This window comes from Diadema antillarum, unplaced genomic scaffold (assembly GCF_040938485.1).
Source record: "Diadema antillarum isolate AM-2024a unplaced genomic scaffold, OU_Dant_1.0 scf00000029, whole genome shotgun sequence".
In the NCBI taxonomy this organism is placed as follows: Eukaryota; Metazoa; Echinodermata; class Echinoidea; order Diadematoida; family Diadematidae; genus Diadema; species Diadema antillarum.
In genome coordinates this window covers 5,832,541-5,852,895 of record NW_027270918.1, presented here as the reverse complement: position 1 = coordinate 5,852,895, position 20,355 = coordinate 5,832,541, and the positions used below count along the sequence as shown (strand labels likewise).

The 20,355-nt window shown below is 39.2% G+C and overlaps 1 protein-coding gene across 1 annotated transcript in view; it reads right to left on the bottom strand.

The window, feature by feature from the left end:
- LOC139739143 (E3 ubiquitin-protein ligase TRIM9-like) overlaps nucleotides 1-20,355 on the bottom strand; it is a 75,692-nt gene that overhangs the window by 8,853 nt on the left and 46,484 nt on the right. Inside the window, exons 4-8 of the mRNA XM_071649763.1 lie at nucleotides 13,111-13,251; nucleotides 9,040-9,196; nucleotides 6,845-6,862; nucleotides 968-1,107; nucleotides 418-556 (exon numbers count right to left, since the gene is read on the bottom strand). Coding sequence (XP_071505864.1) covers nucleotides 418-556; nucleotides 968-1,107; nucleotides 6,845-6,862; nucleotides 9,040-9,196; nucleotides 13,111-13,251 — 595 coding nt within the window. The remainder of the gene's footprint in view (nucleotides 1-417; nucleotides 557-967; nucleotides 1,108-6,844; nucleotides 6,863-9,039; nucleotides 9,197-13,110; nucleotides 13,252-20,355) is intronic.

Genomic DNA, 20,355 nt, shown 5'->3' with positions numbered 1-20,355 from the left:
CTGCTTGTGGATTGCATAGTTGTCTTTGTTCTCCTTGTTGAGCTGCTGAGCAATTTGTACCTTTTTTACTAATCACACTGCCCCACACAGAATGGTGTACATAGTGTGCCATGATCACCTCAACTGGATGAACCGGATGTTGTTGTGTGTATATAGGCACCACTTCCATACCTGTTCTTTACTATGTGTTGGCTAGGGTAATCATGATCTCTACATTTGTGTGAGTATGCGTGTCTGTGCGTTTATTTTTATTTTCATTGTTACATATCAACACATTCAATACAGTAGGATAAATGTTTCACATAAAAGGTTTAGGGGGAAAAATACACAGAGTGTTTCCAATCACGATTGTCACTTCTGGTCTTCCATTTGGGAACTCTGCGTAAACTACTGGATCAGTCCAAGTGTGCTTCTTACCCTCTGCAGTTTGTAGACAGATGGTCTCGCTGTAATCTCCCTCTCCGGCGTGGTTGTAGGCCTTGACGCGGGCGTGGTAGGTGCTGTCAAAGTGAAGACCGTCTACTGTACACATGGTCTCCCTCCCACAGTACACCTCCTGTAAGATGAATGTCATTCACAGAATGGACTCGGTTCAAATCTTAGGTGGTAGCTATTAAATGCACATGGTGGTTGCTTTTTAGACAAATCATATCTCTTCACAAAAAAAAAAATCAAATTTGAAAACAGTTTTCACTGTTGCAAACAGTTTTTATCTTTGCTAAAATTTTTTGAACATGTTCAATTTTCGTGTGTGTGTTTGTGTGTGACAAGAAAGACTGTGACAATGAGAACTATTTTGTTCTAGTTCACAGTTTGTTTACAGTTTGAATTTGATTGCAACTGTTTACAAACTTGATTACAACTGTTTACAAACCCTGAGGAAACCTAAAATTTGCTACACTCGCAAACATTAGTTGCTCAGTGAGATACCCCCACTAAGGAACCCTCCCCCAGACACCATACTCACCCTAAACTCGCCATTATTGCCATCATCCAGCTCCAATACATAGCCCTCCACCCAGCTGGAGAGATGAGCTTGCCAGGCTATCGTCACGCTGTTATTCTCTGCGCTGCAGTCCGACGGGATGATGGATGGCGCTTCGGGAGCTGCAACGAATGAGATGTGAACATTTCTGTCAAATCTGTATTACAGGGGATCTGACTCCTTACTGCTGACATTCATATAATAAGTTCTAATTAAATGTTAGCTGATATCTACACACTGACACTGATATCAATTTCTACCATATATCATGTTGATGTGAAAAGTGGTATTATTGTGGACAAAACGGGAAAATAAGTACATTTCAATAAAGTCCATTTCAAAATCTTTTATTTTTATTTTTCTGTTTTTAATGTATGTGACATTTCAGAACAATTGCTGTGAAATCTCTCAGTGCCTTTTACGAACATTCCTGCAGCCAAGTTGAAATTCTATTGTCACAATCTGTTGTAATACATATCCTGGAACATTGCAAAATCTTACTGAGACCATGATGTGTTTCAAGATTCTGGTTGAGAAATAGTGAAATGCATTTATTGCACTCTAATGTCAATACATGTTGGTGAAATACTTTTTGAAGACAATGTCGGATATGGGATCATCAAAATTTCCTACAAAGTGAATGCAGAAATATGCTAATCCAACTGAGAATTTTAAAAAAAAAATATTCATGACATTATATGACTGTAAAAGTTACTCAAGTCAGATACAAAATATCAATTAGAGCAGTCTTATTAGATGTATATTGAACAGGCAGCATTTCAAATTGGGTATAAATAACAAAATCCTATCTAAAGTGTTTCATCAAGATGAAGGTGTCAGTGTATGATAATCCTGGGACAACAAATTAATGTTTGTAGGTAAGCTTTCAAATGTAATCGCCATTATTTTGTGAACTGTTAGGTGGTTCTTCAAATTTTCAAGGAGCTGAAATCAAAAAATCTTTATAAGAAATATCTATTTCCCACATTGTGTTATTCATGGATATGTATGAGAGGGGGTAATAACACTCAGCAACAACAACAACAACAGAGTAAGGTTTACATTAAATTTGAAAGACATAAAGCCACATACTTTGACACTTAGTCCACATATCACAAGCATGGAAATGATAAGAGAAAGTGGGATGAACATAGTACACTTCCACAAACACACATACAGATACAGCACGACATGATGTTTGCCAACATTTGCTAACTTCCTGAGCATGTGTCATTGTATCTTTTTTTTTTAAATACACTGTGTACATTCCAAGCACTTAGAACCAGACAAGAATATCAGAGGACAGACAGAAAACACTCCATAAGTAGTAAACTCACTGGAATACATTTCCACATCAATGAGAAAAGATTTTCCAGAATAGTATGAGCAAACATAATTTCAATTGGGTAGTTTGTTTTTATTGTTGTTGCTGCTATTCTTCTCTTATTGCTCCTTTTGCTCATCCTTCTTTCTCCCTCTTCTTCTTTCATTTTACTTTTTCTCCTTCCTCTTTTCCTTTTCCTTCCTTTTCTTTCCTTCTATTAAAGTTGCTGTTTGTTTCTGAAAGCATTATTTGGTGTCTTCTTTTATTCCTTTGAATAGACTAATGAACCAGTAAAGCCAGCCATTGGAACACAGATGTGGACCAGGGTACGATTGTTTGTGACACAACCCCAGGAAGCAATGAGTGGGTGGCAGCTTTGGCTGTATGCAACACTGTTTCAAGAGTATGCCATTGATTTAGGCCTATAGAAATTTGATGATGTCACAAATGCATGACCTCAGGATAGGGAAATGAATAAGTCCCTCAGTATTGATCCAACCTCATAAACATTAACCAGCCATCCAGGTGCTCACAGTAACCCCCAAAACACCTTTGTCAGAGGCCTGAAGCATAAATGAAATTGGGCTTGAAGAGGAAGCCCCCTGCCCCTCCTCAAAAAAACAAAACAAAACAAAACAACAGAGGACTAACGATCCTACCTACCAACTGGAAATTGATGAAATTTTAACAAAAGCAAAAAAGAGGGAAAAAAACAGGAGAAAAAAAAACACCAAGAAATCTAATGAAATTAAAGCCTTTATCAGATACAATGTACCTAGGGGATCAAAATTTGATTTTCATTGCAATTCTCCACACAAATAAAGCAAATAATGTTATTTTTGTTTGTACAAGTCTTTGCTGATTCTAACAGTATATGACACATCGGAAAAGAGCTAGGCTTGTCAACTATTTTTCTCTTTCATGTGTGAAAATAAGCATGTTGAATGTCACATCGTGAGTAAGAGTAAAACATTGTTGTGCGGCTCTCGTCGGAAAAGCAGGGCAATGTATGACTGGAGAAACGAAGTGAAACTGTAGAAATGCTCGGCAGTGCTGGTCGGAGGCAAAGACATGTGATAGCGGATCGATCAGGGACCGGCTCCAGACGACGTGGGATTTATAATCTCTTAAGTTTTGTGGTGTGCTATCATGCATGAAAAGTGAGACGAGGAGGGTTACCGCAGGACATCTCAATGCGAATGATCCTCGGGATGGCAAAACACGCATCCCCGCGGCGGCAGCAACACACACTGTTGCAAAGGCAAAAGCGCTACAGTAAAGATGACACCGAAAAATCTATCGACTTGCGACGGATCGATGTGTCTCATCGTTGTCTTTCACCAATCTTGGAGGCATCTAGTCACCGATACAAGTTGCTCACGCAAAAATTTGACAGCAAGGAAAAGGAGACCTTATCACATTACTCGCAGTGTATCTTTTTTGTTGTTTGCATTAAAAAATGCATGGGCTGGGGGGGGGGGGGTAGGGAGAAAAGGGTGAGGGGCGGGGTAAGAAGTTAAAGGCAAGATGAGAGATTGTTACAAGTACCCATCCCTTTCGAAAGACTGCGAGATTGCATGGGGGGAGAGCAGGGATGGTTGGAGTCTGAATAAATGCTCGAGGTTTTGGCTCGATCAATATTTTGAATTGGGGAGCGTGCTGAGGAATGGTAATGAAACGGGCCACGTACGCAACATGTTGCGAGAAGCCTAAGGGCTTGGCAGTCACCATTGCATGTCCTCCTTTCGCCTCAGAAGCACTATACCCAGTGACAGGCTCGTATTGAATACCAAACAAGATACCCTTGTAAAGGGTGCTCATCACGTGAATAACGTGAGAGCAATAGGGCGAGGTGTCTAACCATCTCGCCTTTTGTGTCTGCCACAGCTTATTTTGAAAAATTAAAACTGCCCAGAAATAATTAAGCCGGTAATGTAAAGATATCAAGATCCCACTAATGACCTATCACACAACGCTTTCTTTGTGTAATAGTACATTAAAATGCATGTATTTCATTAATTTAGCATCACACAACCACACACCATTTAACAATACAATTACAATAGACCAATTTAACAATGACATGCAAATAAAACAGACAGCTTGATATAACAAAATACAAAGAGAACAACACAAAACCAACATCAAATATACACCACCACAATATATATTGAACACAGTGAGATATAAACATATGATCAACATACAACACATTATACTGTTACACTCTATATAAATGTTCTGAGCAACCTGCAGCCCTAGCCAAAGTAAAACAAGGGTCTGATTTTGTTCCTATAGCATGCAAAAGCCTGCTATACGTCATTCCTTCCTTACGCATGGATGATTTGAATGTCTGACTGGTCTTTGATTTTCTGTGGTTTTCACCTGTTAAAGGCTGGTCCCGATTATACTGGGGAAGGTGTCTGTGGAAATGTGTGTTACAGCTAAACCAGTTCATCCTCACTAGATTAAAGGGTGTGTACAGTTCTGGTTGAGGTTAGGATTTAGCTTTTAATGTTTTGCAAGATATTCAGAAACCACTCTATGAGATGTTAAAGAGCATGCAATTCCATGGGGTATCAAAAGTTTATTTGATGAAAATCGGTTTTGAAATGGCTGAGATATCTAAAAACAAGGTGAAACAAAGAGATCCTAATAAAGTTGTGGCATGTCGCCTTTTATTATTATCACTTTTTCGGATGTCTCAGCCATTTGAAAACCAATTTTCATCAAATAAACGTTGAACCCTTCTTAAAATTATATGCTCTTTCATATTTCATAAGAGGTTTCTCATTATCTCACTTAGGAATGTGCAAAACATGAATCCCCACCTCAACCAGTACTGTTCAGTCCCTTTAAGAAGTTGTGTTGTACTCATTTTGCCCCACACAAGGCACCTGATGAACATTAGCAAGTTTCCTTCTCCCCTACTCATCCTTATTAGAGCATCCATGAAGACTTTTGACAAGATTGCCTTCTTGTCAAAACAAAGACACTTTAGTAAGGCTGCCAGCCTGGAGTGAATGTTTGGAGTAAGACACTGTGAGAGAGTGAAGTGATGGGGGTGGGGAGAGAGGATGCATGTAAGGGGGTGTTTATCCTTCCACTGCAGGTTGACAATTTTCCATTTTGAATGGTGCAATCTGGTGCATACTTCGGTCATGATGTCAACACATAAATCTTGATACTTTGGGCTTGGGCATATTGAATGTTTGATATATCAGGAATTTTGGGGACATCACTTCTGCTTTCAATTTGAGGTTCAGCATGAAAATTCATTTATCAGATTGAGACAGAGTTGGGTGAAGTGTGTGAGTCTCATGCTGATTGCGTGAAAGTTGGCAGCCCTGCCTTACTGATTTCGATGACTTAGTCAGTTTCTAGCTTTCTCTTCCAAGACAAAGCACCTATGTGAGTTCTGACAGGGTGTCTCCTAGCCTTCTCATCCTTTACAAGGGCCCTGTCTGAGCTTTTACGAGTAAAAGTCGGTTTAACTCACAATCTTTGCAAGCCCCACACAGGCTGCAGGTCACTGGTTTCAAACAAAGCAGTACAGAGGACGGACCGACACACACATGCACACACACACACACATGTGAAAACACAGAAATCAGATATATAGAACACACAGGTGAAGGGCAGGTGAGGCAACAGAGGCACACTCTCTGAGGGGGGCTGACATGAAACCCAATCCGAAAAGGAGGACAGCCTGGAGGAACTGACATTAATGTGGCTGCACTCTTCCCCTATAGAAAGGGGCGTGGCACTCGGTAGGGGGGCCCCTTCTGCACCCCTCTGATAACAATGTGACAAACATGTGTCCTGTTCCTGTTTGCTTCGCTCTTCACTCTGATGGCCTTGTCACAATGGCATGTCAATCAAATGCTAGTGTTCAATTCACACAGGTCAGGAGTCCCTATTTTGTCATGATCATGTCTGCTCCATGAAGGATCTTGTATAAAATTTCTCATTAAACTAATTCCTCACTTGTACTTCTAATGTTTTGTCCACTGTCAAGTAAAATTCATATCATGTGTATCATTCGGTATGTTCTTTCCCTCCCTCCCCTCTCCCTCTCTTATTCATTCATTCTCCATTTTTTCTTTAAACTATTGGCAGGCATTTTTCTTGGGTGGGGGAGGGCAAAGAGAGGGAAAGACTAGGCATTCTGAGGTAGAACAGAGCAAAATGGCTTTGAATGATGACAAATAATGTAGCACAAATAGCATGGGTTACAACACAGAAAAATCAAGCAAATATGTATCTGCAAAAAGGGAAGTCTGACCTTTGAACTGGCAATATAAAGTCATGCAACATATTTGATCCAAATCTGTTTTGTGTTTTTTACATTCAAGCGCTATATATGCGGAGGTGTGCATTCATCATCGCCAAGTATGGATTTGGGGCAAACAGTATGACTGATACAATTTGATTTTGTTGCGCTTTGAAACCATTCACAGCTACATAACTGGAAAAACACAGTCATATGAATGATATGACACACAATATGGAGTTGGATGGCCATTCTCTCTTACCCTTGTTCATGTCCACTCCTTTTTTAGGGTGATCAGGTGGAATGTAATGAATACAGACATATTGTTTTGGCTGGATAGAAATTGACCTCGCAATACATGCACCCTTATGGTACAACTAATATGAAATGAATTAATACAAAGTATTTTCAGTGATACCAGATGTATTTAACTCTAATCTATATTGAATATATTACTATTGAATATTATTACAAGTATGAGAAAAAAAAAATCAGAGGACTTTTTGCACTTCATTTGCACAAAATATTTGAATATTTCTGCCTCACCAATCCTCGGATCATGTACCTAAAGTTAACATGCAAAAAACTTATGGAATCACCTCTCCATATATTTCATCCTTTCCATATATTTCACTATCTACTTATTATCTACTTTCATGAAAAATACAATACATGTATTTCATCAGGCAACTTGGGACATTGTAGCATCTGATAAGAATATTGAAATAGATATGACCCCGACAATCCTTCCTTGTACTTGTGTGATAAACTTCACAACAACTTGTCAATTTGATGAAAACTTCACGTCAAGCACTTAAATGCATTTATCTTCGGTCCATTAAAGAGCGGTCCTAAAACTGGCATTCCACAACTTCTGGTAGAGGTTGGTTGCCATGGTAATGCCTGACACTGATTCACCTCTATAAATTAATCACCATCCCATTTTCCAGAAGACTGAATATTTACAACAAAGAGGCCCTGCCCAGGGAAACAGTACAGAGTTGGATGTAACAACCATGGACAAAAAAAAAAAAAAAAAAAATCTTCAGTGGATACTGTTGCAGGAATGCTATCACTTTGGGGGGAAAAAGGAGGGGGGCATGGAAAGGAGTAGTCATAACAGCATCTTCTTAAACACTCATGTAAGAGGGATTTGTAAGATTCAGAACATGCATGTGTTAAAACTCTTGAAATGAATACGATTTGACATATGATCTAAACTGCAGACACTGCAAGTGTCTAATCCACAGCTGAGATAACCTAATGGGTGATTGAAGCGTCTGCATCATATTGATTTTACTCACGCCGGATGCATTGCCTTAGGCCAAGATGCGAAAAATCTGTCATTATTTAATCAATAGCAACCTGTTCGTGTAAAATGTCAATGGTTGTTTAAGGGTTAATAAGTAACACCCGAACCAAGGTTTTGTCAATCCCTGTATTGTCTGGGATGTGGCATAAATTTCCTGGTGGCCTGCAATAATTCATTGTCCAGAAAAATATGATATTGTCTCTACTTAAGAGGATATCATTATTCTGGCAAAACACTTTACTCTCTAAAAAAATCGAGTGAAAATATTCACTCTTGAAGGAGTGAATACAAAGAAGAGTGAATTTAGAGTGAAATTGGAGTGAATTTTGAGTGAAAATGTTAATTTTCACTCGTTTTAGAGTGACCTCAGGGATCACTCCAAAATCTTCGAGTGATCCCTGAGGTCACTCCAAAATTAGTGAATATGAATATTTTCACTCAAAATTCATTCCAATTTCACTCTAAATTCACTCTTTTTTTGTATTCACTCCTTTAAGAGTGAATATTTTCACTCGATTTTTTTTTTAGAGAGTACCACTCTCCACCCTCCTATGTAGTATGTGCATTTAACACTGAGGGTATATAGGCTCATTCTCATTTCAAAAAGAGAACTTGTTCTACAATCTTAAAATCATTTCTGTCAAGTGATAAGACATCTTTGGAAGAAAAAAAAAGCCACAAACTTAGAATTTGAGATTGTTGCAAAACTGGGCATACCACATGTAAGTGCATGATAAACATTATTCATTGCAGACCCAGACATACATGTAGAGTGCATAAACATACCCATGTGAGGAAATTTCATATGAAAACATTCTCTTACAGAATGATGCCTAAATTAAATTTTGTGCTTGATCCTAATTTGATGACAATGCAAATGTATTGTGATGAGGTGAGTTCATAAATTGGGGAATACAGGATACATCATGGCATGCTCTATGTGACTATAAATGAATATTTGGTGACAAATATAAGTGTGCTTAAAGGAGGGGTTACAACTTTGAAAGTGAAAAATCATGTTGACTATACAAATCTATAAAGGGGCATTGGTATAAATTTTGGTGACTCTACATGTATATAATGCTGAATCAGCTTATACATTGTGGTAAGATGGGACAGGGAAATAATTAGAGGCAAATTCTCACGTTTCATCTCTTTAAAGTTGAGCCTCTCTATGGCCTGGACAGCGGGGGCGCTGTCCAGTGTCAGATCAAACTCCGGGGCCACACGAGCTTGGAGAAGCAGCTCCTTGTCCCATGATTCCTCTGACATCTGGGCTCGCTGGACCAATGCTTCTGACACCTAGGAAGGAAATAACAAGTACAGCGACCTTTGAACTTGACCTTTACATTTTCACAACTTTCATTTCACGTCCACATTTGTCCATCAGTTTCTACTCTTCCTACAATATCACTCTACCACTGAATGAAAAATAGGGATGATTTGGCTCAAAACTAGGAAAGAAAGAGCAGTTCCCATAGGAGGGTGTAGTAAAATTATATAGAAAAATAAGAAACTCCTGTTGAAACAAGAGCTGGGAATTGTCAAAATTCAGATTCTTTCCTCAAAATTCAGTATAATTGGGAGGTCTGGATCTAATGAGTTTGAGTGTTGTATTATGCATCAGAGCCTGATTATACCAGCAAACAAAACATCAGCCTTGCGTGTAGACTACCCACCCACAGCCTCCAGTCTTACAGGGAAACGGTGATGCAGGTCAATGGTAGGGAGGAGACAGAGAAGAAGAAGAGAGAATTGGTAGTGATGAGGAGGAGAGAGATGGAGGAGGACTGGGGGAAATATGAGTGATGCCTTTTGTCTTCAGCCGATGAGTCATCCGGACCTTAATACCAGTCTCCGTGACAACACTCATAATTGTGGCTTAGATGCCTTACGCCAGCCCCGGTTACCATGGCCTCCGTATCTCTCGTGCCATCAAACGAAAACATGGCTTATCCTTCCACTGCATTTGAACTCGGGAGATGAAGATATCATACACTTATGACTTCTACGGGGAAAGTGAAAAATGTCAGACTGTGCTTGACTTAATTTCATCTCCCCTGCATTTCTTTCTGAGGTAGTAGCTTCTGTTTTTGTGATATAGCATCATTACATCTCTATAACAGGCCTGTACCAGTCTGAAGATTGCACATAAACACATATAATCATGTAGTATTCAGTTCACATTGCAGACAGTAACTAATATTTGACATGGTGGTTTCTTGCAGTCAAAGATACATTAATTACTCTCTAAACATTTACAGGATATTCAAAGAGATGATTTCAATTTTTTATTGATTAACAAAACTGTCTGATTTCAATTTAATGGACATTATCACTTTAAGGGGAAATTATTGCTTAATTCTTGTTTCATTTTCTTTAAAGCCACTGAAAACATAGAAGATTATAAGGGTCAAGGCATCTTAATGCATAGCCATCAAATTCCAAGAAATAAAATAAATTTACTGGCATCTTTATAGTATGAATGGTTGAAATAAAGATGACATGCCCACTATAGCAACTACTGGTCATTTCACTGAGCTGTTAATCCATTACATGATCACATATTTCATCTACCATCCTTTCAAAGTGCCAGGGACTTGTCTACAACCCTCACTCTACAGGCCAGATGGATGTGACATCCATCACAGCAATGATGACCTTTCAGAAGAAAATCACCTACATTCCAAACTCCTGGTTCATTTTTTTTTCTCAAACAGATTTCAGCAACAATCTATTCATATCAATCAATTTCTCCTCCACAGAGGTTGTTTTCTTGCAATAAAGATTCGAATGCAAAAGAGGTTTTTTTTTTTCTCTCATTGAAGAGAGTTTATTTTGCAGATGAAAGCATGTCATCTGGAATATATAAACTAATCTACATAAGATGTAAGAGATAAAAACCAGCCACAAAATTACACCATGATTTGTGCCAAAGACAAGCCATGCTGTGACGGAAAGTGCAAGTACAATGTAAATCTCATGCTGCCATAAAAAGATAATTTTGTTTTACTGTTTAATTAATCCATATGGATCGGAGTCTGCATACTCATGTTGATGAAAATTATCTTCTCAGGAACAACAGAAGTATCCCTTTAATAACGGCTCAGACACACATACTTACACATCCGCACACACATGTACACATACAGCAGAGTACCACTTTCTTACACTAACATACAGATTATGAAAAGTGGGCTGTCTACTGTCCTTGTGGTATCAACAGTTCCCTCATGCAGCGCCCATGAAAAGGTTAGACAACTGAAAAACCCTCCAGATAAGTGATAGCCGCATAGGACCAAATCACTCCACTACTCCAGAAGATCTCCTTAACAAGGGTCACCTCATTCACAGACAGCCTGGTGACAGAAGTGACACTCATTTATGTTTTTTTTTTTTTTCTAGTCAAGTGTTTCTTTATTGTAAACTCATTATCTGTACATTGACTTCATTTTCACTGACCTATTCTTTCAGAGTTCAGAGTTCAGAGAGAGAGAGAGAGAGAGAGAGAGAGAGAGCAACAAAAATATCACTTTTATTTAGGTTATAATGGGTGAGTGCCTATAGGCCTGCATGTACATTTCTAGATAAATGAACACAAAATATTTTTTTTGACAGTAAATTTATTGGAATTAAGTTTAATATCATCACCCCACACCCTGGCCCTTTGTACCTAAGAAGACAACACATGCACCTTACCCATAACATTGCTATCTTACGACACTATCTCGTCTTGTTCTTTTATTCTTTTTTTAATCTTTTCAAGTTCAACTGCCAAGAAAATTATAAATGCAATATGAGCAAAAGCAACACACAAAAACACACACACACACACACACACACACACACACACACACAAACAGACAAATAAGTCGAAGGAAGCAGGTGAAATAAACAACTCAGCTATTATTTGTAATCTGGGCAAAAGCAGCAATTAATCGGACTGCATTACCAACTGATCTCATACCATGTCTAGACAGCATGAATCATACAAAAATCTAATACATTATAACAGTGCCACATGAAATCAAGCCAGCTGCAACTGCTCTTTCTTTTTCCCAGCAAATGAGAAGCAAGTATTGATTTTTGTCTGCATGCTAGGACACTGATATGATATTACACATTCTTCATTTCTCATACATCAATAACTGTCCTTATAGATTTTCTTATTCCCCAAAATATCTGTCAGGATACATTTACACCCTACTGTATCACCTACTCTTCCAGAATATGAGGCACTCTTTCAGAATATGAGGCCCTTTTTCAGATAGAGTAACACTCCAATCACTCAAAGCAAAATAAAATTCCCAAATAAAGTATCTTGGATCTTAGACATCCTCAGCAGTTGGAAGTTCATGGACAGGCAGTCTCGCCAATGGTTTCATCATCAGATAGATCATAAAAGAAGTAACACTCCCCCCCCCCCCCCCCATCACCTCTCTTAGGAACAACAAACACACTTACATCAACACTTATAAGAAAGAACCAGCAAGTATAGACAATAAAGGCAAAAGTGCATTTATATTTAATATCCTTGTTGAATACCCATGCAGCCGGTCTGAAGATTCCATATGTTCCCATGGAGACCCGCATCCAGAACAAGCTGCTTCAGAATCCAACATCTTGAAGATCCCTTCTCATAAAATTGTAATACGGCAGGGCTGCACACTAACCCATTTTTTCTACTGATCCGACCTGTCTGTTGAACCAGAAGGTGTCTGTCGAACTAGTAGGTACTCAGTTTTTCCATGTTTTACTGGTACATTCCTGAAAAAGTTGCCGGTCCAACAGTGATTCTGACTGGTCACAGACCGTCGGGCCAGTGCCAATATGCAGCCTTGAATACAGTAGCTTCATCTAAATGGATGAGTACTACAACTCATATACCTTTTTCCCCAGACTGTTTTGATCTTCGTACAAGCATTGTTTGGTATGACATAATATTAGGATAACAATTCATAAAGGAATCACAGGAGCAGTGTCTGACTACTTGTACCTGACATGGTATTAAAGTGTATAATGCAATATGACACAAAGTGTCTTTTTTTGCACAAAATCTTACCTCTTTAACTTGTCAATAATAACATCTGATTTTGTGACTACAACCATAATCTGTGATTCTGGTTTCCGAGACACAAAATGTTATGACAAGACAAATTTTCCTTGATGAAAAGTTTGCCTAAGCAATGGTTAAAAAAAAAATCATTAGTCCCTACCATAAGAAATGCTGCTGGGTCCCCTTCCTTCATGACCTCTATGCTATACTCCAGCAGTCCTGTTGTTTGCTTCAGTTTGCTGCTGCACTGGCCAATGTGGTTCTTCAGCATCTTTGTCTTGAACTCCTTTTCTCTCTGAACCTAGTGAGAAAGCAAGGAAACACAGGCACATAAAAATCACAAGCACATAGGACTGGCGCATTTGCGAGATTCTAGTGAGACATGGTTGGCATTGCAAGTTGCCAGGCAATGCTACAATTGAATTTGCCAGACGATGACTGTCAGACATCTGAACAAGCAACTGACAGTGACAAATCCAGAAAGGTTGTTGAGGTAAACTCTGACAAGTCAAAAGCATCTTTATATTTCTCGAAGGTAAAAGCTCATTGCAGCTATATGCTCTCATATACCAAGATTTTGTTGACATCCATGCACTGTGACATCAATGACTGTACATGCATGCATTTATGGAGAATGTTTCCCAAACATATACTTACAGAGACTCCAACCCCAAGCACCTTCTGATCTGGAGATTCTCCTGCCCGAAACCCCTAGCAAACGGGAAACCTCAAGTTGATGTGTGCGAAGCCCGAAGTTCCTAGGGTTCTAGATGTTCTCTGGTGCTATCTAAGGCTTATTTTTTTTTCAACATATGATAGCAATAAGTAAGAAATCCTTTCCAACGGGAGACACAGAGCCAGGGCGGGAGAAATCAAATCTCAGAGAACGGGAGATTTTGCAAAAATGGGCTTTTGGCGGGAGATCTCCTGTCGAAAACGGGAGAGTTGGAGTCTCTGTACTTATGCAGAATGCATAAAGATTAGTGAAACATTTTGAAGTGGTAGTTTGAGGAAAACTGGACGATCCATTCCAATCAATAAATTCTCAAAGTTTTAGTGGATTTTACGTGCCACTTTCTATCGATGGGAACTCAAAAACTATTTGTGACATCATAACACTAGAAAGAATAATACACAAACATTTCTAGGACATCAAAGAGCACTTGATCTACAGTTGTAGCTCCTCCACAAGGTTTTATTATAATAATATTCATTTTAACCTATATCTCAGCAACAGGTCAAGGTATTGTGCACTTTTCGATAAAAATTATGATATCTGAATTCCCTCTTTAAGAAACATAACACTGATCACATTTCAAGGTTAAGTTCACATTTTTTATCTTTTAACCCTGATCTCTGACACCGTAAGCATGCCGTGCAGTCAGATCATCTTGCATCAAAACATGATCCTGGCAAAAGCCAGATTGGAGCCTTCATTCTGTATCATCAGAAGTAAATGGAGCCTGACTTTATCTTACATGAAAAATGGTACAGTATGTTGCACTGATACAAATCAGAAATACTCCTTTGGGGAAAAAAATGTTGCTTCCTCATGAAAATAAGCGTTAAAAGAATAAGATATCAAAACAGTGAACAGTTCAATAAACACTCATGATAGCCACGGCTATAACTTGCTTGTGTTGTATAAGAAGTCAGCGAAAGTTCAAATGAGAAGGTGTTCAATATACTTGACACTTTTCCAAGGCTGTGCAAGAGCATCAACATGGACTCTTTTTTTCCCCTCATGAACATGGAACAAGCCACATACATATCATCCCTCTCAAATAAGAATCCATGCTTGGATTAAGGGGGCAGAGTAATGGAGCACTAAGGAGAAAGATGATGTGGCAAGACAAAGCTCCCACACATTTGAGTGGGAAGATCCATGTATGAGTCTTACGAAGAGAAAGATCTATAGGAAACAGAAAGCGGAGGAGTAGGGAGGAAACGTAGAGATTGAAATTATACAGTAAGGAGGCAGTGAGAAGCAGGCCCTGGTAAGAAGTGAAAATAAAAAAATGCATTACGAGCTAAAAAGTCTCTGAGGGTTATGAAAAATTTCTGCATAGTACGTATATAAGCATCAATATCACAATAACAATCTATGTGAATGCTATTTTCTCCTGTAGCATAAAAGACTCATTTCTGTTAAAAAAAAAGCTATGTGATAATTTGTTTTGAGAGATAATTTCTGCCTCTGAAGCATACAGCTGAAACAAAAATGCCAGAAGTTTTGGTATCCAGGAAGAGAGGAAGTAGCCTTTCGCCAAGACCCTCTCTCTGTATGGTGATGAGTGTATGGAGGCGAACAAAACGAGCTTGGCAGAGTTGGGCAGCACAAGGGCCTTGACTAAAGGCAAGATAGGAAGGGAAGGGCACTCTCCGGACGACACTGACCGTAATGGATGGGCTGTTAATACACATCATGCTGAGTGGTCAAGCTAATGGTCATCAGCAGGGTGTGAGACTGGCTACAGCTAAAAGGTGACAAGTGATGATAAGGGGTGTTACATCAAACACTTTTCCACAAATTGCTTGATGAGATGCCCCGTGGTGTCTTTGAATTACACATTGACAACATATGATCCATGAGTTTGAGTTTTGTTTTGTTTGCTTGTTTGTTTGTTTTTTTTGTTGGTTTTTTTTTTTTTGGGGGGGGGGGGGTTTGAGTGCTTTTTATCATGATCATCAGAATAGAAAGCTTCTATTTAAAAGCCGAGACCAAATTAAACCCATGTTTCTATGCCGGTTGCAAAATCTGTGTTTCCCTTGCTATATGTGGCATTTAGCAAGTGTGTGAATGTGTGTATTGGAGTGCGTGTGTCTGTGGTTTTTCAGAGTTAGTGTGTTGGGCATTTTACATTTGGATGTTTCATAAAATGACTACCTCTGCTAGCGGGTCTCTCTTGTCAACGTAATCCCTGACGGAATTACGAAGTATAATTTCAAATATTGATGAGGTATCATAGTCATTCATTTGTGTTGGGTATCAAGCCATTGCATAAACATGAATTGGAGTTGGCAACTGCAGAACTTAAATGTTCCGAAGTTGAGTATTACAGATTTTTTTCTAGAGTATCCTAAATGGCCTTATTGCTTTATTATATTGCCATGAGTATAAAATCATGGTGCAATTGGGAAAAGTTTTCACCTTCCTTGCAGAAATAAATGACACACTAAAGCCATTAACAGAGCTGAAGGACAGAAAAATGACTGAGTACATGCTGCTTTTCTAAAAAGCACACTGGACACCAACTGATAAAGAAGCCCCCACAAATACATTTCAGTGGGTGCATAAAAGATTTCTACTGGTGCATCCAGGAATGCCCAGCATCAATATGGCCTTTCAATCAGCGCAATCCCCCATGGTCTGCTACAACATCATCCAACGCATCCAATCTGTCAGGAGTATTTGCCCCGCCATCACCACACGAGGCTCAGTGCCCCAGACCAGGTAGAATAATCAGATTACACGAATCTCGCATCCACACATGCCCAAGATCACAGAAACATGTGACGGCTTTCTGTAGCATTTTCGCGGGACATCAGCACCAATTATCATTGGGTTCGTCGCACCCGAAGATCTGAGGTGAATCAAAGTGGAAATGACGGATCATCACATTTTTTTTTTCTTCTTTGCCTCACATTTTTTTCTGGAGTGACTGATGTTTCACACTTGTGTCTGGCTGAAATGAAGACAATCAATGAACCATTTTATGAGCTCATCTGGATGCATTTCCTTAGATGGGTTACAGTGATGACACCATTCATATGTGATGGTGCCAAAGTAGGAATGTTCATCTTTATGTGCATCATGCACAGTCACACTTGAGTAGCTGAGCAGCTGTCTCGAATGCATAATTTGCATTCATGAAACCCTTTTTAATTTCATGGTAAGAATATGCTTCTAGGGCTTGATCCATTAAATTTGAATAATGATAAACCAGGAAGGAGTTAAGACTACAAACTAATTATACTACACTTTTCACAGCTTACCCGATAATACAAAAGTAGAGCTGTGATCAAATAATTTGATAGGCAATTCAAGGAGTATCTTCCAAAAGTTTCCATCAGAAGGAAAAGTTTGCTCTAAAGTCTCCAAAAATATCAATTTTGCAAGGGGTTATTGCCCTGGTGATACAAAGTAGCTGTACAAAAGGTAGTCTACTTCATTTGTGTGTCATGTTTTTTAATTATTTTAATTGTTGCTCTTTTTGGGGATTTGTCATCCAGCTATGACATTGCATTCAACACACCTGCTTCCATTTTCCCATCATGCAATTTGTATCCATGTGATCTCTTTGTAAAAGCCACACCATGTGCCAAGTCTAGATGGTCCCTTGAAGATGGACCAACATGAATGCCATAATGTTGCACAAGTGAGATTCATGATGGCTGCATCATGCCATGAATTTCTATTCTGTGTTCTCGCCCACAAGTCGCAATAGAAAGTGCTCGGATAAGATCATTTTCCAATGAACAAGGACACCAGCTGGTAACGTTCTGTTCGCCTCAGGTAAGACAGCGTGTTTCATCATCTCCCGAGTTTTCACAACCTCCCCTCCATGAGTCAGCATCAAGTCATCAAGGCCGGTATTCGGGAGAGCATCATTTATTGATGCCGGCCTGCCTGGGCGATGGAGTGTGCGCTACTCACATCCAGACTGATTGATGTCTTGGTGATTACTGTGCCACAAACGATACACACAAAACTACATAGCATGTCCCATTTCTCCTGATTGTACAAAGACTTTAAATTACCTTCTCTTTCTTTCTGTTTTTCTTTTGAAGCCAGGTGAGACATGATGCAAGGGATGCCCAAACAATTGGGTGATGATGTGGAATGATGTTGCCATGGCAACAGCAACCACCACTCCTGAATCATACCAGTGACACATACTTTGGACACACATTTGTTGGTATAGTCTTACCTGCTATTAAGGCATTTGTTTACAAGAACTGTTGAGACTAGCCAAACAGAGATGTCTTTTGATCTGACTGAAATAAGATAGTTTATCTCTTGTCCACAACCTTTCTGGAAAAAGCAGAAAAGTTGGCACTCTGGCCCAATGAACTTAGCTTACTTTTCTGATACCAAACCAGCGTTTTCCACCCATGCAGTGCTGTATTTTGTTAAAAAGCAGATACCCGTTTCCATGTCTCCGCTGAAACACAGATAGTTTCCCTCCTCCCCCTCCTCAAACCTACCAACCAACCAACCTTCCCACCCCATCCTACCTCCTCCTAATATCGCTTGATTTGATTCGCTTGCATGTCATCTCACGACTGGCAAGCCTAGCGCTGCATCTCGGGGATCACGAGCTGATGACAGACCGGTCCCACTCTCCCCGTCCCATCGATGGACATCCTCCCGGATGTCACTGAGATATGATTGGTCTTATCTGGACAGTAATGAGCCCACTGGATGGGATGATGCCAAGTGGAGAACTTGAACTCGCTATAAACACCAAGATGAATTCTGTTGACAGATAATGGGGCAATGTTTTGCTACAGCCAATTTCAGTGAAATGCCAGGAAAAGTATCTATTTATATGAGAGATAAAACAGATACAAATGTATATACAAAAAGTAGGCATTGGAAGAAATGCAAAAGATAATACTGTATCATCACCTATAAAAATTGCAAATATTGATCTGAATGACAATAAAAAGTAAGAGAGATACACTATTACACAGGCTATACACAGGTTATTCTATCAAAGAGAAATAGACTAAATAAGTAATGGAACTATATGGTGATAAAAACAGGAAAAGGTAGACAAATCAACTCTGAATAGATCTCAAAGGTATAGGGATGACAGCAAAATTGACTCAGTAAATTAGACCATTGAAATGCAAGTTATTTGACAAAAGCATTTGAATGTTAACATCTGTGGTAATCAATTGCCTACATTTTGAGGCAAACTACTGTACACTAGCATTGATTTGTGTCAAAATCACATTATTCTTACAGAGTGCTCGGAACATATGAGACCACTCTATTATTCCTCATCAACCTGCTCAAATAAATAGTAGTCACTTTTTCTGATGCATCATTCAGAATATACTTCAAATTGTTACAGCCAAACTGGATAAAAATCTGCAGTAAATTCATGCAAAAATGATGACAAAGGAACCTTCAGAAAGACCCTTTACAGAATCCCAAATCCATCAGGTTCCGAGACAGGGTTCCTACAATCAAATCAACCTCTAAAGGCTAGGTTATCAGATCTGAGTAAGAGCTGCCTATAAATGTTCCCCTTCCAGGTCTGGAGGAGACTGATGTCTCTAGAATATCAAATCATGGTTTCCGGTGTAGCCCGCTTATTGCTCATCTGCCTGTACAAATAGTATGCCTTTCTCAGAGCTCGACGACCCAGCTCGCCTTACAAGTGCAGTCTGTGCAATTACTGTGATTTGGATCGGGATGGCTCAACTGGGAAACAGGGCAGAGATGAGCACGGGGGATTTCACCGTCATTATTTATGGCTTGTCTGCATTCCTTGGGGTAGTCTTTTCTTTTTCGAGCATGGGGATTATGACTCAGTTCTTCCCGTCTAATTAATCCTCCATTACCGCATCTGCATCATACTGACAAGTGCAAAGGGAAAATGAGAAATAATACAAAAAACGCTGGAGCAGAGAAGATACAGATTTCATTGAAACTGAATCAGAAAAGACAAAAAAAAAGAAAGAAGAAGAAACGACTGCTAAAGGAGCAGGGAGACAAGGGGAAATGGAATGAGAGGATGAAAGCGGCTACAGTTGAGTCAAAGGAGCCGAAAGTTGGTGAAAAATATGAAGGAAAACTGAAACGTGATGAGACTGAAAGACCCTTAGCTATACAAAGAAATAATGACTGAAAAGTGAAAAGACTGGAGGGCCATGACATAAGGAAGTGAGCAAAAAAGAGAGACAGACAATATCTTAAGATCCTTGTTTTGCTTTACAATCTGAGAGGAGAAATAGAAGTATACTCTCAGAATGCTCTCTACATTTTGCATATTCCCTTGAGGACAGGACATGCTGAGCATGGTTTGTGCTCACACATGAAACTGCCATGGTGATCAGATCACAATAGCTTTAGCCTCATGTTTAGCACAGAAACACTAGTAATTTATAGAATGTTTTTGCTATTCTGAGGCATGACAGAAAGTTAAAAATATTTATCGATTGATGCAACTCCATAGATAGAAAGGTCAACTTCAACAAAATCACTTTCAATAGCATACTGAGACATTGTAAAGACAGAGCTTATTGTTCAGTCGCAATATGCACAGCTATGCCAAGAAAATTCTGGCTGTACGCATAACTGGTGGGTCAGCTCCAATTAAGAGCATTCTTGTGTCCAGTAAATCATTAGTCCAGTCTGACTGGTGGACTGTGACAACCACACTGCTATGGT